The following is a 19,160-nucleotide window of genomic DNA, read 5'->3' as shown; positions in this document are numbered from 1 at the left end:
ATCCGCACAACAGGACTTCCACGGGCTCCCAATGTGCTTCTCTGTTGTACATCTGGTTTCCAACAATCCAGAGACTGTAAAATTTGCCCCAGTGTGTGCTAAGATAGACCCTTATGAGATTGGTGGGTATGTTTTGGGTCTGATAAAGAATTAGTTTCATTCCCATAGGTAAAAAGTTGTTTAGAGGCATGTCGGAGCTCCCAGAAATTCACTCCACTTCTCCTTAGTTTACCAGTTATCTTCCGAGGTGAGGGGATTCTTTGGGATTCTCCCACCAGCATCCAACTAGGCGAATCCTCAAGCCCTACTTCAACACCTCACGACTTTGGATTTCCCCAGCCTGAACAGGGGCCTCACTTACACCCTTGCACTGTGACTCCAAATCAGAAACACTCTGGTTCCTGATGGCCCTCCGCTCCTCATCCTTGGATCTGGCAGATTCTCTCTCTCTGCCTTCAAGCTGCTCTGGACACAGACTGACCCTCAGACTGCCCATCTCCATGGCAACATGATGCACATGGTCTGTTCCCAGATAGAAATGCAAATTAATTATCTTTAACTTTAAACCTGAACCCCTCATTTGTATCTGGATACTTTAAACCTTTTTTTGTTTACCAGGTATCTTCAAACCTTTCATTGATCTAGGGAAATTGCATGAATTAACCCCTCTCCCCTCTCTCTCCTCCCCTCTACCTCCGCCCCACACACCCTCCCCCGCCCCACACACCCTCCCCACCCTTACCAGTTTGCACCTTAACTTCATGTCCTCTCCTGAGATGGCTACAGATAGCCTGTCTCCAGAAATATTCAGAGAGGCCACTGTATTTCTGTTTGAGTACCTCTCACATTCATCCCAGAAACACAAGGCATATGAGATACTTGCCTTTATTAGCCGAGGCATAGAATATTAAAGCAGGGATATTATGTTGGAGCTGTATAAAACGCTAGTTAGACCACAGCTGGAGTACTTTGTGCAGTTCTGGTCGCCACACTACAGGAAGGATGTGATTGCACTGGAGAGGGTGCAGAGGAGATTCGCCAGGATGTTGCCTGGGCTGGAGCGTTTCAGCTATGAAGAGAGACTGGATAGGTTTTCCTTAGAGCAGAGACGGCTGAGGGGGGACCTGATAGAGGTGTACAAAATTATGAGGGATATAGATAGGAAGGAACTTTTCCCCTTAGTGGAGATGTCAATAACCATGGGGCTTAGATTTAAGGTAAGAGGCAGGAGGTTTAGAGGGAATTTGAGGAAATTTTTTTCACTTGCACAGTTTCACGTGCGTTTATTGTCCCCAAGACCTCGGTTATTAATTTACGACTGAGACAGAGAGTGTTGACAGGTTATTAATTTCCTGGGGGACATCAGAGCCAAGTCTAATTCGTCCTGGTCTGCCATCCATTCACATTCACTTTCAGCAGGGCTCATTGGATAGTGGACAGGGTCCTTAACAATGATTTTCCCCTTCCTACTTCAGGTCATGGAGCTATTTGTAGCATCCCAGCAGCTGCTTATGCTGAGCTCAGCTACCAGCACAAACTGGGGATTGATCTAGAATCTTGTCATCTGTATGGCTGCTTTTATAAGCAGAGGGGGTATCACAGAGGTTACAACTATTACTTAGTTAATCCTAGATGTGCCATTAACTCCACAGTTCAGTTTCACTGCAAACTAACTCCAAAGGTCAGAGAAGTTAGTTAAATTGTACACAGTAGTTGGTGCTTTATCAGCAGGTCTGCAAACTATAAGGACACGAGTTTCAGGTAGTGAAAGTTAAACATGGAAATTTAAATTAATCTGTATTAGTGAAATAAGGGGGCACAAGATCAGACTGGAGAACAGCAAATTTAGTTTTTGCATAGCATAATGGACAAAAGAAAACCCAAAACAATAAAGAAACACACAACTGCAGCACAGTTTCAATGTGTGCTGTGTTCTAAAGTAAAGTTAGCAACAAATTTTGCTCATACCAGAGGCCATCATTTCCACACAGGTCTTAACAGTGTGCTGCTCCCACACCAGAATTTCCAGTGGAATCCACAAAGCTCAGTTGGATTTTATGTTGTTGCTCCTTCTTCTCCTGTCAGTATCACATTAGATAGAGTTGCATAATTATAAACATACACACTTTTTGCAGGACATGTACAGAACGAGACCATAATTCTTTACATTGATCCTATAATAAAACCTGCTTTCTTGAATTGCCCTAAACTTTACAGCATGTTGCGATTAGCTTTAGCCTACAGAATTCTAACAACCTAACCTAAACTGTGCATTAGCCTGTATGACACTGAATATATTTCAATTGCAATATTAATATTGACTTCTATTGTAAGCTGTTTTACTTATTTCCTGCTAAATATTTTAAACTTCCTGTTGAATCACTCATGACATACACTATGATTTTCCACTTTTTTACTGAAGCCCTAACTATCCCAAGAGCTATTTACTTACACTAATCAGATTAAATATGCTATCCTACAGTCTGTAGGCAGTAGGAGGGCTGCTGGCATTCCCTCCTACTTAGATGTTGCCTGTCATGCATTTGTTAAGTGACCTAGTTGCTGCAGTCATTTTCTAGACCAGAAAAAATGAGGTTGAGCGGGTGTTAAAACCCAGTTTGATCATTAATGCTCCACTATATCTATTGTACATGTGACTTTAGTCACAAGCTATGTGGTTTGTGCCAACTAAGGATACACAATAAGTACTGACTTTCCAGGTCATCCATATCCCAAAAGTTCCAGTTGGATGGCTGACAGATTGTATTGATTAACTAAGGTGGACCAAAAAGCCCTGTAAACCCTTATCTGTCTTGTAAGCTGTAACATGAAACTTTTAATAAAATACTTCAGTGGCATTGATGAAATTACATAAACCCCATCTCTCAGTTATGCTATTCTGTTTACAAAGCAAGTGGACAAGAACATAGGAAAGACACCCAGGCCACTCTAACAAGGCCTTTTTCAAAAATAAAGGACTTTGATTTTGCAGAAGAAGTTTGAGGATGCTCATACTCAGCTTACAGGCTTTTATTTTAAGAGGGGTTCAATCAGTGAGGGGAGACTTTGGCCTGAATGAGACAGAGACCAACTGAATATATTTGGAAATTTGGTTCAAGTGGGAATTCAGTGCCTAGGGGGAAAGAGGTGCTGTAGGTAAGGTTTACTGCAAGAAATGTAACTTAGAATAGAGTGCTGGGAGTTGGGTAATTAAAGGAGTTAGGGAAAGAGGTGCTCTTTTGCTTTCTGCTTTCTAACTTTCTCAGCCTTCAGGAAGTGATTGTACTCTGCTACGGGAGAAGAAGCTAGTTATTTGGTGAGTATTTGGTAGGTGACTAAGGTTTATTCTATTCTTAAAGTTCAAAATAGTCTAGCAACTGGTGATAAGGTTAATAAGATATATAAAAACAAAAGTAAAATATATAATTGAATAAAATAATTAAATAGTTAATTAGAACACACTAAGGATGTCAGGATAGGTGATGTGTCACAGATGCAGCATGTGGGAGCTCCTGAAAGCCAGTTTGATCCAGGACAAACACATCTGCAAAAAGTGTTTGAAGTTTGAGCAGCTTCAGCTCAGAGTTTGAGTTGCAGGCTAAACCATAGACACTGCGACGCATCGGAGAGAGGGAAAGTTACTTGGATTCTTTGTACCAGGAGGCAGTCACACCTCTTAGGACAGGGTCTTCTGATTTGGTCAGTGGTCAAGGACAGGAGACTGTGTCTGCGAGTAAGGCAGTTAAGGAGAATCAGAGGACAGGAATGCTGGAGTGTGAGGCTCTGCCATCGTCCAACAGGTTTGAGATTTTTCAGCTTGTTTGGATGAGAGTGGGGACTGTAGGGTGGATGAGCTAACTGGCCATGGCACCATGGTACAGGAAGCCATTCAAGTGGGGGGAGCAAAAAGGAATAGTACAGTCAAAGGGATTGACACCGTTCTCTGCAGCAAAGAGTGAGAGTCCCAGACAGCTGTGTTGCCTGCCCGGTGCCAGGATGTAGGACATGTGCTCGGAGCTGGAGAGGAACTTGCAGTGGGAAGGGGGCGCGGGGGCCCCGTCATCATGGTGCACACAGGTACCAACGACATAGGCAGGACAAAGAAGGAGGTTCTGCATAGTTAGTAAGAGAACCTAGGCACCAAATTAAGAAGCGGAACCTCAAAGGTCATAATCTCTAGATTATAACCTTAGCCATGTGCAAATTGGCATAGGGCAAACCAGATTAGGAAGATGAATGTGTAGCTCAAAGACTTGTGTGGGAGAAGTGGGTTCCAGCTCGTGGGGCACTGACACCACTACTGGGAAAGTGGGATCTGTACTGTTGGGACGGTCTAACCCGAACCATGCTGGGACCGGTGTTCTTGCGAGCCGCATAACTAGGGCAGTAGATGGGGTATTAAACTAAATAGTGGAGGCAAGGGATCAAATTTGGGAAGATGTGGTAAACCAAAGAGCAGGGACAAGACAAAAGAAAAAAGTATTATTAGAGGAAATGGAAAAACACTGGGAGAAAGTACAAATCTAACAGTAAATCAACAGATGAAACTAGAGGTTATAAAAAGAATAAAAGGATTAAACTAAAAGCTCTGTATCTGAATGCACGTAGCATTCGAAACAAATCAGATGAACTGAGATTGCACATAGAAATAACTAATTTATTAACTAATAACTAACTAAGAAAATGTGGAGGGGTGGCACTCTTAATTAATGATTGTATTAGCACAATAGACAGGAATGACCTAAGTTCAGGAAACCAGGTGAGGAAACGGTTTGGGTAGAGATGAGAAATAGTAAAGGCAAGAAGTCACTCGTGGGAGATGTGTACAGTCCCCCTAACAGTAACCACATGGTAGGGTTGTGCATAGAGAAATAATTGGAGCTTGCCAGAAAGGCATGGTGATCATCATGGGAGGTTTTAATTTACATTTAGACTGGAAAAGTCAGATGGGCAAAGATAGCCTAGCTGAGTATATTGAATGTTTTCAGGATACTTTTTTAGAACAGTATATTCTTGAGCCAACCAGAGAGCAGGCTATACAAGACCTGGTATTGTGCAATGAGACGGGAGTAATTAATGATCTCATAGTGAAAGTGCCCCTAGCAACGAACATAATATGATTGAATTTTGCATTCAGTTTGAGGGAGAGAGGAGTGGGCCTGAGTCTAAGTTTTTAAACTTAAATAAGGGCAATTATGAGGGCATGAAAGCAGAGCTGGCTAACGTGAGTTGGCAAATTAGCTTAAGGGGTAGGTCAACAGAGATGGATTGGCTAATATTTAAGGGAATATTTCAGAATGCACAGAATAGATATATTTCAACGAGTAAGAAAAGGTCCAAGGGACGGACACACCATCCATGATTAACTAGAAAGATTAAAGGTGGTATCAAACATAAAGAAAAAGCGCCTAATTGTGCAAAGACAAGTGGAAGGCCAGAGGTTGGACAGAATATAAGGAACAGCAAAAAAATGTCTAAAAGACTAATAAGGAGGGAAAAATTAGTATCAGAGAAAACTAACCAGAAATATAAAAACAGATAGTATGAGTTTTTATAAATATTTTAAAAAGATAAGAGTTACCAAAGTGAGCGTTGGTCCTATAGAAAGTGTGTCTGGAGAATTGATAATGGAAAACGAGATGGCAAATGAATAAAACAGGTATTTTGCATCAGTTTTCACTATAGAGGACACGTGTAACGTCCCAGAAGCAGCTATAAACCAGGAAATTTAAGCGGGGAAGGAAGTCAGGAAAATTACAGTCACCTGAGAAGTGATACTGAGAAAATTGTTGGAGCTGTGGGCTGACAAGAGCCCAGGTCCTGGTGGACTTCATCCTGGGGTCTTAAAAGAAATGTCTGGTGAGATAGTTGATGCATTGGTTTTAATTTTCCAAAACTCCCAAGATTAGGGGAAGGTACCATTAGATTGGAAGTTAGCAAATGTAACTCCCATTATTCAAAAAGGGAGGGAGACAGAAAGGGGGAAACTACAGGCCAGTTAGCTTAACATCTGTCGGAGGGAAAATGTTAGAAGTTATTATTAAAGAAGTTATAGCAGGGCACTTGGATAAGTTCAAGGTCATCAGGCAGAGTCAACATGGTTTTGTGAAAGGGAAATCGTGTTTAACCAATTTATTGGAGTTCTTCGAGGAAGTAATGTGCTGTGGATGTGGGGGAATGGGTGGATGTACTGTACTTAAATTTCCAAAAGGCATTTGATAAAATGCCACATGTGGAAAATAAAAGCTCATGGTATAGGGGGTAACATATTGGCATGGATAGAAGATTAGCTGGCTAACAGGAAACAGTAGGCATAAATGGGTCCTTTTCAGGTTGGCAAGATGCAACGAGTGAGGTGCCACAGGATCAGCGCTGGGACCTCAACTGTTTACAATTTATATAAATGACTTGGATGAAGAGATGGTTGCCAAATTTGCTGATGACACAAAGATAGGTAGGAAAGTAAGTTGTTAAGAAAACAGAAGGAGGCTACAAACAGATGTAGATAGGTTAATCTAAGTTGGCAAGATCTGGCGGATAGAGTATAATGTGGTAAAATTTGAAATTGTCCGTTTTGTCAAGAAGAATAAAAGATGAGCATATTATCTAAATGGTGAGAGATTGCAGAGGGATCTGGGTGTCCTAGTGCATGAAACACAAAAGGCTAGTATGCAAGTACAACAAGTAATTAGGAAAACTAATAGAATGTTATCATTTATTACGAGGGGAATTTAATAGAAAAGTAGGAAGGTTATGCTTCAGTTGTACAGGGCACTAGTGAGACCACATTTGGAGTACTGTGTACAGTATTGGTCACCTTATTTAAGGAAGGATGTAAATGTGTTGGAAGCAGTTCAGAGAAGGTTTACCAGACTTATACCTGGAATGGGTGGGTTGTCTTATGAGGAAAGGTTGGACAGACTAGGCATGTATCCACTGGAGTTTAGAAGAGTAAGAGGTGACTTGATTGAAACATATAAGATCCTGAGGGGTCTTGACAGGGTGGATGTGGAGAGGATGTTTCCTCTTGTGGGAGAATCTAGAATTAGGGGTCACTGTTTAAAAATGAGGGGTCGCCTATTTAAAACCGAGATTAAAAAAAACCTGGAAACAGAGTCTTTGAATATTTTTAAGGCAGAGGTGGATAGATTCTTGGTAAGCTAGGGGGTGATAGGCAGTAGGTGGGATGCAGGTTTCAGGTTACTATCAGATCAGCCATGATCTTATTAAATGGCAGAGCAGGCTCGAAGGGTTGAATGGCCTACTCCTGCTCCTTGTTCGTATATTTCTACCAGCTCAGTGTAAATGTGGTTCACTTCAACAGAAGAGCCTTCAACTGAGCCAATGTGTGGAGCCACTGTATATATCTGTATTGTTGCCATCTTCAGACTGCTTGGTAAGATTTTGTTAAAATTTCTATATTCTGACAGGCTTTCAATATTCAACCAGAGATATGAAAACAGATGATGGCAGGAGCGTCGCACTGAAAAGAATTCACCATGTCAATGTACGAGACCAGTGGTAACTTACTTCAGCTTCTTCATAGGAATAAGAATAGGCCATTCAGCTCCTTGAGCCTTTTCCACCATTCAGTTAGATCATGGCTGGGGATCTCTATCTTAACTTCACTTACCTGATTTGGTTCTGTAACCCTTAATACCCATGACTATCAAAAATATATCAATCTCAGTTTGGTCTTGCCTGAACAGTTTTTTTGGGGCAGGCAGTTCCAGATTTCCACAGCTCTTAAGTGAAGAAATGCTTCCTGACATCACCCCCTGAATGACCTAGCTTTAATTTTGAGGTTATAATCCTTTGTTCTGGACTCTCCAACCTGAGGAAACTGTTCCTGTCTATCTACCCTGTCAATCACCTCAATTGGATCACCCCTTAATCTTCTACACTCAAGGTAAAACCAGACTTGTCTTTGCAACCTTTTAGCCCTGGTATCATTCTGGCGAATTTGTGTTCCAAGACGTTGCATCCTTCCTCAAATGTGATGTCCAGAAATGAGTACAGTACTCTAAATTGGGTCTAACCTGAGCTTTATTTAACTTTAAATTTTCTGCTAATCCCGGTACACCACTCCATCGCCAGATCAGTGTGTGATTAAGACAGTCTGTAACTAACCAGTTGGTTACATGGAAAGGAAAATGTGTGAAACTGGAGCAGTTACTCTGACCCACTTTCCAAACCTCCCCTTGGCGTGCTCAGAGACTTGGATATTAGAGGCACCTGTTTCTCCTGTGAGAAATTAGTTGTTGCCTTCCACAGAGGATATTGTCATAGATTCATAAAATAGTACAGCAAAATGAATACTGGAAACATGTCCTATAGAATCAAGGCATCAACCTATCTCCATTCTGGTTTGTATGGCTCAGTTACCTTTGTTTTATTTTGTTATATCGAATATGCCCTGAATTCTTCCCAGAACTAAGAGCACAAGGTAGGATGAAGACTATCTCCCAGGTGTCTGCTGAGAGACGAGTGCGAGGATCACTGCTAACTCTTATGGAGAAATGTTCAGCCACCTCTCAGCACCTGAGGGATGACATTTGAGACTGAAAGTTCAAAGAATTTTGAATGCAGAACTGTTCTGTGACGCATTCCCAGTTTCTATTCCTCCATCGTTGACTCATGTGCCTTTAGATACGTGGGCCCTGAGCTCTGAAATTCCCCCACTAAACCTCTGTGCTTCTCTAACTTCCTCTCTTTCTTCTATACCCGTTGACCAAACTTTTGGTCACCTGTATGCTCCTATGAAATGCCTTGGGATATTCTACTATGTTAAATATGCTATATGAGTTGTGCCGTTTAACAGATTAAATATGTTAAATGTGTTGAAGTTTGATTTGCCCTGCGGCTGTTTTCACTTTTGATCAATTAGCCCAGAAGATTAAGTCAAGCACTTGAGTTATCCACAGGTATTTAGCACTCTTGTCATGTTTCACTGAAGTTGTGGTCTATCACTCAGCTCCACCATACCTGAGGCCATTCCACCCCCACCCCTGCCAGGGGCAGGTGCTGCCCAGGCAGCGCATGAGCCTTATAGTCAAGCAATGGATTGGGATCTAGTATTGACTCTTGCTGTGTCTTCTGGATGACAGGTGCGGATGCCAAATAGTATGGAGTACCAGCCAGTGGAGTGTGCACTGATCATCAATGAGGCTGGAGCATGGTCAGGCAAAGTGGCAGAAATGATCGGTATTGGCAATGGACCTGAAGGCACCTTGGAGGGCATAAAACTCCCAGTAGAGCCCAGGAAAAGGTGAGCAAATTGATGCACAGAACAGGGAAGGCATACAGAATTTGTCTTGAAAATAAAAGGTTTCTCTCATTTTTGCAGTTTCCCACTACAATAAGAGGATTACAAGATTGGTTATGAATGAAGTTCTATTTTGCAAAACCTGCTGCACCAGTCACTCCACTATAAAGTCACACATGCGCAATGACATGCCAAGTAATAACCGCAGACACCACCTGAGATTTGCTGGGATGGAGTAGTCAGGGGCGCATGGGATGGTTCTGGGTTCCTGCCTGTGATCTTCTCACATGGAGACTTCTTGATCTCAGCCTGAGGCAGAAAGGAAAGTGATTTAATTTACTTACTGCCAGTTGAAGCCCGAGGAACAAAACGGGCAGCGGCAGCGAGGATACGAAGTTGAGTGACAGGAAGCAAAGAGTAGTGATAAATGGTGGTTTTCATACTGGAAGAATATAAGATAACATAAGATAACAGTTACAATTCTAAAGAGGGTGCAGGAGAAAATGGACCTGGGGTTATATGTGTACAAATCATTGAAGGTAACAGGGCAGGTTGAGATAAGGTGTATGGGATCTTTGGCTTTATAAATAGAAACAGAGTACAGAATCAAGAAAGTTATTGTGAGCCTTTATAAAACACTGGTTCAACTCAACTGGAGTATTGTGTCCCATTCTGAACTAGAATGTACTGTTTGAGAATGTGATGGAGGCAGATTCAGTCCCTTTTCAAAAGGGAATTGGGTAATTACCTGAAGAGAAAACATTTGCAGGGCTCCAGGGAAGAGGCGGGGGAATGAGATTAGCTGAGTTGCCCTTGAAGATAGCCCGCACGGACACAACAGGCCAAATGGCCTCCTCGTGCTGTAACCGTTCTATAATTCTAAGTGGACAGGCTTGGAAAGTGCAAAGAGCTGTTACTCTGGCATAATCTTTTGAACAGTGTAATTAGGAAGATCTCAGAACTGCTGGAAACAAATGAGACAGCTAAAACATCTTGTTAAAATTTCCAGGGTTAAGTGTTCTGAGTGGGAACATTGTTAGAATCTGTACTTGCTGACATTTTAGCCGCACCGACCGATTCCTCTGCACAATAATTACTCTGACAGAGAAAGTCCCTCCCTTCTCATTTCCTGTAACACAGTGATTTAAACATATAATTCTTACCTATTCAAACATGCATTTTTAGCATTCGTATATTCCCTCCCCTTAGACTAGTGAGTCTTGGTGCAGTAGGTTTCATGTTCACTATCGGTTCATTCACCTAGGTGTCCATTCTTCAAGTAGTAGCCGAGGCAGTGCGTGTCATCAAAACTGCTCAGCTGCAGATGTTTCTGATCCTGTGTTCACCTGAAGTCCATAAAAGATAGATTTACACTTATATGGAGCTTTTCATACTCTGGATGTCTCAAAGTGCTTTACAGCCAATGAAGTACTTTCGAAATGTAGTCACTTTTGTAAAGCAGGAAACATGACAACTAATTTGTGCACAGCAAACTCCCACAAACAGCAATGTGGTAATGACCAGATAATTAGCTTTTTTGTGATATTGTTTGAGGAATGAATGTTGGTCAGGGCACAGGATAACTTCCTTGCTCTCCTTCGAAGTAGTGCCTGTGTTTATTTGTGCTGCAAAGCTAGAGGGAGCATTTCCTGTACATGTGCGGATGCAGTTGTAGTTATGCAGGAATTAGTGTTGCACCTACTAAATGCCCCACCCTAAAAGTATGCTCAAAATGAAGACTGGTATGGCAAATCCCTGACAGAGTAAAAGAGGGGAAAGTGCCAATGAGAAAGTAATGGGAGTGTTAGCAACAATAACTGTTTCCTGAATGCTAAATCCAGATGCCTTCCAATGAGTGTGTCAGATACATTTCATGATGGAACAAGCTATATCTGCCAATGAACTGTGCCCAAACTACTTTGTCCTAAAGTTTATTGCTCAAAATTACAAAGCATCAGGGGCAGTTGTGCATGTGCCAGTGACTGCAGTGGGCTGAGTGTGCATGTGCAACTGTTCTGACACCTGTTTGGTTGGCGGGAGGAGTTAGTGATCTTTTACATCCACTTTAGCAGGCAGATGGGATGTCGGTTTAACATCTCATCGGAAAGACAGCACTCCTGACAGTGCTCTGCTCCCCCTGCACTGCACTGGAGTGTCGGCCTGATTTTTACGTTCAAGTCCTAGAGTGGGACTTGAACCTGGAACCTTGTGATTCAGAAGTGAGCGTGCTATCAACTGAGCCACAGCTGACCCACAAAGGAATTAATAACAATCAGAAACAGGATCCCTCACTCTCCTCTGCCGCCAGAGGATGGGAAAGTTAATTGTATTGTCTCGACCACTGCCTCAATCAAGATAGTTTGCTCAGCAGGCTCTGAGTCCATGCTGGGACCATATGGACTGTGAAGTTATTACTGGTGGTCCATCATCTGTTAGATCATTGTGGCAGCGCTCAAAAGCTTTTTAATCTCTTCCCCTTCTTCCTTGTCAGATATGTGTATGTCTTCCATTGTCCACATGGTCCAGGACTGGAATGCCCATTGATCATTGACCAAAAGGGGGTTTACTTCCGTCGAGAAGGTTTAGGAGGAAATTACCTAGGAGGACTTTCTCCAACTGAGGTAAGCACCGCGAGGTCTGTGTAAGCTGCGATTTTCATTTCTCTTTTTTTATTTGGGAGCTAGTGGTGTGGGTTGACAAGGTGACCAAGCTTGTTGTACTGCTGTACCTGGATGCCTATGAAGATGTCACTTAGTCTGCCTCAGTTTTTATTCTGATTGACTGTCTTCCCCCACATAACCTGTCACCCCCCTATACCAAGGCTAGTTCCATCCTCCTTGGTAGGGAGTATGACAATTCCATTTTGTGTGGGTTCAGCAGCATTCCTCTAGTCCACATTCTTCATAGAAACATACAACACAGAGAAGTCTATTCAGTCCATTACACCTATGTTGGCTTTTCAAAGTATTTTTCTAATTCCCTTTTGAAAGTTAGTATTGAATCTGTTTCCATCTCCCTTTTCAGGCAGAGCATTCTATTCTGGTGTTAACATTGAGGAGCTGGTTATAAATCTAGTTGATACATGAGTCATCTCTATGTCCCAGTTATTATGTAAAATTAATTTGGTCAGTCATAATCCAGTGCACACAAGGATCTTTACTCTGCAGCTGACCTTTACTGCTCTTTGCCTGGAAGTGGTTGATGGGACAGTTCCAATTTCTCAGTCTCTAACATCCCTCACCCTGAGTACAACATTCACAAAAAATACATAATGAAGAGAAATTTGCCCATCTCTTTTGCTGTGAATAAACAGATTTGGGTGAATTGACACACAACTTCTTTCAACTCTGATTACTGGCTGTTCTAGGAGGAAGAACCAGACATCAGTGATCTAGAAGTGGATTACAAATACTTTGACGAGGCAGTGTGGCCCAATCTGGCTCAGAGAGTCCCCGCCTTCGAATCCTTGAAGGTAAGTTATTTATGTGGCATCATAACATCTTGAAAGAATATTGATGCAGTGTAACATGGCTGTCCTGAATGCTGTCTTGTTTTCTTATGGTGAAGCAAGGGTCCATTTATTCTCAGCACTTCGCTCGACTGACCGTTTTTTGTGGGGGAGCCCACTGATTGTTGACAGTCAGCAGACAGCTTAACTTGAGGGACGTTGTTTCTGAGCTCAACTTTGCCCTCACCCACTGTCTGCATCTGTTTACATCATGCAAGCTGAAGTCATTGGATGATAATCTGAATGGTCATTCTACCTGTTTATTTACTTCTCCCTGGCTTACAGGCATTGATGAATGTTAGAGTACTCACTACTGCCACAAACAACATCAGCTAATTCAGTATGCACTGCAGAATGAACCATAGACCTTCCTGAAGAAGAGTCATACGGACTCGATGTTAACTCTTTCTCTCTCCACATTGAGTAATCTGTAGTTCCCTGTTTTCTCTCTCCCTTTCTTCTTAAATAATGGAATGACATTTGCTATCTTTCAATCTGCAGGAACCATTCCAGAATCTATAGAATTTTGGAAAATGATCACCAATGCATCCACTGTCTCCATAGCTACCTCTTTGAATACTCTGGGATGTAGGTCAACAGATCCTGGGGACTTATCAACCTTCAGTCCCATTAATTTCTCCAATACAACCTTCTTACAAATACAAATTTCCTTCAATTCCTTATTCTCCCATGTCCTTGGATCTCTAATTCTGGGAGATTTCTTATATCTTCCTCAGTGAAGACAGACACAAAGTAATCATTTAGCTTCTCTGCCATTTCTCTATTCTCCATTATAAATTCTCCTGACTCTGTCTGTAATGGATCCACATTTGTGTTAGCTAGTCCATTTTTGTTTTTTGCTAGTTTTTATTCATAGTCTGTTCTCCCTTTCTATAGCAGTTTATTGATCCTTCTTTGCTGTATTCTAAAATCTTCCCAATTCTCAGGTTTACTACTATTTCTGGCAACTTTATAGGCCTTTTTAAAAAATCTTACAATCCTTAACTTCCTTTGTTATCTACGGTTGACTGACTTTTCTTTGTGTTTTTGTGCCTTAAAGGAATGTGTAATTGCTATAAACGATGTAATAATTCCCTATGTAATAAGTCCATTGCCTATGTACCATCATATCTTTTAATGTATTTTTCCAATCCACCTCAGCCAGTTTGAGACCTTTATAATTTCCTTTGTTCAAATTTAACCCCCTGGTTTCAGATTGAACTACCTTACTTTCAAATATAATGTAAAATTCTATATTATGATCACTCATCCCTAAAGGTTCTTTGCAACAAGATTATCAATTAGCCCAGTTTTGTTGCATAATACTGAATCTTAAAATAGCATGTTCTCTAGTCGGTTCCTCAACATACTGCACTAGAAAACCATCCCTAACACAATCCAGAAACTCGCCTTCCACAGCATTAATACTCATTAGGTTTACCCAGTCTATATGCAGATAGAAGTCACCCATGATTACTGTACATGCTACATGCTTCTCTCATCTCCTGATTAACACCATGCCCCACACTACCACTACCGTTTGGTGGTCTGTAAACAACTCCCACCAATGTTTACTGCCCCTTGCTGTTTCTTAGCTCCACCCAAACAGATTCCACATTTTGTTCTTCTGATCTGAGATCCTCCCTTACTAATGTACTGATTACATCTATTTGTGCCTTTAAATCATCTATCTTGTTGCGACTGTCGCGTGTATTCGGGTAGATTGCCCTTAAATTAGTTCTTTTGAAATTATTCTCCATTCTAGGTTTAGTTGATGCTCCCCTTCATTTTGCCTGCCTTCTAATTTCACTTGCCACTTTTCTATTCCCATTACCAGCTTTGCTTCCAATCTGAGCTACCCCTCAGGTTCCCACCTGCCTGACGAGCTAGTTTAAACCCTCCCTAACAGCATGAACAAATCTTCTTTTACATATTTGCAGGGAGTCTCTCTGGAGATGAGTGTGTGTATCTGCAGGGGGTCTTTGTGTGGTGTATGTTCATATTTGCAGGGATCTCTGGGGCGGGCAGGGTGTTCGTATTTGCAGGAGAGTATGCATGCATTTTTGTAGTGGGTCTCTATGGAGGTGTGCATGTGTATTTGCAGAAGGTCTCTGTGGGAGTGTGTGGAGGTCACTGGGGTTGTATATTTGCAGGCAGTCCCAGCAGGTCTGTGCATCTTTGCAAAGGGGGACCTTGACAAAGTGGGATATGGGTATTTGGAGAGGTTTCTCAGCAGAGAGGTGTGCGTGTTTGCAGGAGATCCTGAGGGGTTTGCCTATCTGTACGAGGACCATGCAAGAGGTAATTACCATTATTCTAACCTAATGAATTTCTGTCTTCAGTTGAAAAGCGCCTGGGCAGGTTACTACGATTACAACACCTTCGACCAGAATGCAATCATCGGCACTCATCCACTGGTTACCAACATGTATTTTGCGACTGGCTTCAGTGGGCATGGCCTGCAGCACTCGCCTGCTGTGGGTAGGGCTATTGCTGAACTCATTCTTGATGGAAAGTTCAAAACACTTGACCTTGGAGCATTTGACTTTATCCGATTCTACAGAGGAAATAAAGTAATGGAAAATAATATAGTGTGAAATCCTGCAGCACTGCTGTGCTCAGACTTCCTAAAAGACACGCAATAGATTATTTTTGATGAACTCTTTGTTTCTACTTCATTAGACAGTAATCATGGCAGATCCTGGGTCTGCCTTATGTGGATGTTTGGAAGCTCTTGGACTACACTTTTAAAGAGAACTTTAATTCATTGCCATTCATCTTGAGACTGGTCCTCTCAATTCTGTATCGGAATACCAAACGGCTCTGCTGATTGTCCAGTGGTGCCCACTTCAGGTGAAGGAGCAGTCCTGGTTTTAAAGTGTTACAGTGTGATCACCTAGCACCTGGTTTTAAAAATGAGAAATTAGTAACAGCACTTTTCCAAGGTTTTTATTCTATAATAGTTGGTGCAACAGCTCTTCATTTTATTAATCTCAATTGTCCACCCGTTCTCCTTTTAATAACCTGTTTTTCCAAGTAAATCTGTATCACTTTAACCTTCTTGATTGATCTCTGCATATTTGGCCTTTCAGTGCCATACATCCCACAGCAATAAACTGAGATTCTGCGCATTTATCTTTTAGGGGGGAAATGCTGCAGACCAATGGCATGACATTTGTTCAATAATACAACATCACTGCATTACTTTTCAGTCCAAGAGAATTTTTGTTCTATAGATCTAAGGAGGACTGTAACTCTTTACTGTCAGTCCCTTCGAAGTGTCAATGGAGGTGAATTCACAGTCCCAGTGGTAAGTGAATCTCAGAAAATCTCCAGTGCCCAACTCATGGTTTTCATAGGATTACATGGACTATGCAGCACAGGTACAGGCCATTCGGCCCAACCAATCCATGCCAGATTTTATGCTGCGCTCATGCTCGTATGCTTTTCCAGTATCCCCTTAAATGCATCTATACTATTCACCTCAACCACTTTGTGGTAGCGAGTTCCACATTGTCACCACTCACTGGGCAAAGAGATTTCTTCTGAATTCCCTATTAGATTTCTTGGTGACTATCTTGTGTCGATGACCACTAGTTTTGCTCTTACCCACAGGTAGAAATATTTTTTTTGTCCACTCAATCTCAAAACCTTTCATAATTAAAAAAAATTCTAGGTCACCTCCCAGCCTTTTCAAAAAAGACCCAGCATGTCCACCCTTTCTTGATCAGTGTACCCCTTCTATTATCCTTTTGAATCTTTATGCACTCTCTCTCTCTGTCTCTTTTTGTTAATAATATGGTGACTACAATTGTATTCCAGGCGAGGTCTAATCAAGGTTCGATACAAGTTTAGCATTTATCTATGTTGAAATCCAATTGCCAATTATCTGCCCATTTTGCAAATTTGTTAAACTTTGTAATTTGTTGCAGTCAATCTCAGTATTGACCAACCCCTAAAATCTCCCTTGTGTAATACAGAATTTATTTTTAAAGTGCAGTAAATGTTCAGTCGATGTAAAAAAAAAATTGTAACCAGCAACAAAATAAAGTGGACTTCTGTATTTGCTGTAAACACTTTAGTCCTAGCTTCCCCAGCACAAGACAGCCGAGACCCATACAGGCCATAACTTGCCAGGTAAAATCCCTGGCCTGCACTAATATCAAATGCTGGAGGAATAAATGTTGGCCAGATCATTAGAGACTCCTGCTCTTTGAATCATACTGTAGGATTTTTACATCCATCTGAAAGAACAGCTGGGGCCTTGGTTGAGCGGCATCTCCAACAGTGCAGCACACTCTCAGTATCACACTGGAATGTCAGTTTAGATTATATGCTCAAGTCTCTGGAATGAGACTTGAGCCCACCATCTTCTGGTTTGGGTGAAAGTTACAGAAGGAAACTCAGCATTGTTTTGAAGGATTATAATGTGAGATAGCCCCTGTTTCTGGAATAGGAAATGAAGTTTTCTCTGTTCCCTTTCCACCGTTTCTAACTTTCTATAAATTAGATATCGTACATTTTTAAAAACATAGACAGTGATGAATGCCAAGTTTATGACGACAAGTTTATTTGCTTTGGTTTGACTCCAGTGACATTAGTTCTGTATATGGGAGACAGAGTGATGCCAGGGAGGTGAAACTGAATGAAAAGATCCTCAAATTTGAGTATGTTTGCAGAGTTGTCGGGTCATGCTGACATCCAGTATTGGATAAGCAGAAATTTCCTCCAATTAAATATTGTGCAGATGGTAGCTATTGTCTGTTGTCCCCATCACAACCTCCGTTCCCAGAGCTACCAATTCAATCTCCCTCCCTGGCCACTGTCTGGGGCTATAAAGACTCTTCGCAATCTCATCATCCTATTTTATCCTGAGTTGAGCTTCAGATCCCTTGTACTCTCCATCAACAAGTCAGCCTGTTTCCACTTCTGTAATACTGCCGATCTTCACCACCCCCAGCCCCCCCTTCAGCCCACTGGCTGCTGAGACTCTATTATGTTCCAATTTTATCTCCAGACTTAACTATTCTAACAATTTCTTGGCTGGCCTCCCACCTTCTTTGATAAATTTCAGCTCATCCAAAACTCTTGCTGCTCTACCCTAACTCTCATTAAGCCCCATTCACGCATCACCCCTGTGCTCCCTGACCTACATTGGCTTCCATTCTGGCAATGCCTCAGATTTAAAATTCTTATCCTTGTATTCCCCCCAACACTGCAAACCCAGAGACATTTATTCCCCCAGCATGCCCCAAACAGGGCAACTGTTCTAAATGTGTCAAGTGTCAGACTGACCACTGCACAGTTACCCACTGAGGATTTGAGCAGTCTGTGTGTTGGAAATAACTCCTCTAACTGAGGTGACATTGCCAATGCACTCTACCATAGTACAGCATGGCTGTTAAACTGTCTTCAACTGCCTGGGCTTTCTGCTCTGGAATTCCCTCTATCAATCTCTCCACTTCTCTACCTATATTCCTTCCTTAAAACTTGGTCAAAGAGAGATTTTTGATTACCTGTATGCTCCTGTGACATGCCTTTGGACATTTGACCAGGTTAAAATGCGAAATGTAAATGTGAGGCACGTTGATGTGCCAGTTAGCTGGTTAAATATATTAAGTCTGTATTGTAACTCAATTTGCAAATTGTTTCACTATTGACCTGCGGATCATCCTTTGAATGTATGATGTCTGATTGTTATAATTTAATCAGGTCTGTGCTGGTGTCAATGATTAATGTTGAGAATCACTGCTCCAATCAAAGAATTGAAACCACATCTCCAACTTTATTGTATGAGTAAATGGGACACATGCTGAAATGGGGAATAAAAAATGTGACCAGATTAATTTGTCCAATATATTCTTTTAAGATGACCTGTGGTTTTGATCAAGGCTTGGAATGGGAGCACTCCCTTCTTACCACATGGACTGAAGTGGCTCAAAAAGGCAGCTCACCACCATTTTCTCGAGGACAATTAGGGATGAGCAATAAAAATAAACACACAAAATGCTGGAAAAACTCAGCAGGTCTGACAGCATCTGTGGAGAGAGAAACAGAGTTTTAACGGACTTGAAACATTAATTCTGTTTCTCTCGCCACAAGTGCTGTCAGATCTGAGTTTTGCCAGCATTTTTTGGTTTTATTTAAGATTTCCAGCATCTACAGTATTTCTCTTTTACATAAATGCATGGGCAATAAAAATGCTGGCCCAGCCTGCGATGTCCATGTCCCATGAAATAATTTTTTTTAAAACTCCCTTTTGAGGCAAAAGATTGTGGATTTGAGTCTCAGTCCATGACTTGGTGAACTTCAGTGCAGTACTTGGGAGTGCTGCACTGTGACAGGATGGGCTATTAAATCAGGGTTCCATCTGCATTTGTGTGGATA

At 41.7% G+C, this 19,160-nt stretch overlaps 1 protein-coding gene and 1 long non-coding RNA gene across 2 annotated transcripts in view; one reads left to right on the top strand and one right to left on the bottom strand.

Annotated features, from left to right (window-relative positions):
- The window catches only part of foxred1 (FAD-dependent oxidoreductase domain containing 1), a 54,308-nt gene extending 35,759 nt beyond the window's left edge, over positions 1-18,549 (top strand). The window contains exons 7-11 of the mRNA XM_078531019.1: positions 7,431-7,507; positions 9,108-9,268; positions 11,757-11,886; positions 12,633-12,737; positions 15,116-18,549. Of these exons, the coding sequence (XP_078387145.1) occupies positions 7,431-7,507; positions 9,108-9,268; positions 11,757-11,886; positions 12,633-12,737; positions 15,116-15,370 (728 nt within the window). The 3' untranslated portion in view covers positions 15,371-18,549. The remainder of the gene's footprint in view (positions 1-7,430; positions 7,508-9,107; positions 9,269-11,756; positions 11,887-12,632; positions 12,738-15,115) is intronic.
- The window catches only part of LOC144668704 (uncharacterized), a 32,082-nt gene that overhangs the window by 877 nt on the left and 12,045 nt on the right, over positions 1-19,160 (bottom strand). Inside the window, exon 2 of the long non-coding RNA XR_013573539.1 lies at positions 10,429-10,611. This is a non-coding gene — a long non-coding RNA (uncharacterized LOC144668704). The remainder of the gene's footprint in view (positions 1-10,428; positions 10,612-19,160) is intronic.

The sequence above is a fragment of the Cetorhinus maximus genome, chromosome 2, assembly GCF_964194155.1.
Source record: "Cetorhinus maximus chromosome 2, sCetMax3.hap1.1, whole genome shotgun sequence".
Lineage (NCBI taxonomy): Eukaryota > Metazoa > Chordata > Chondrichthyes > Lamniformes > Cetorhinidae > Cetorhinus > Cetorhinus maximus.
Note: the sequence above shows the minus strand (reverse complement) of the source record. Positions and strands in the feature narration are given on the sequence as shown.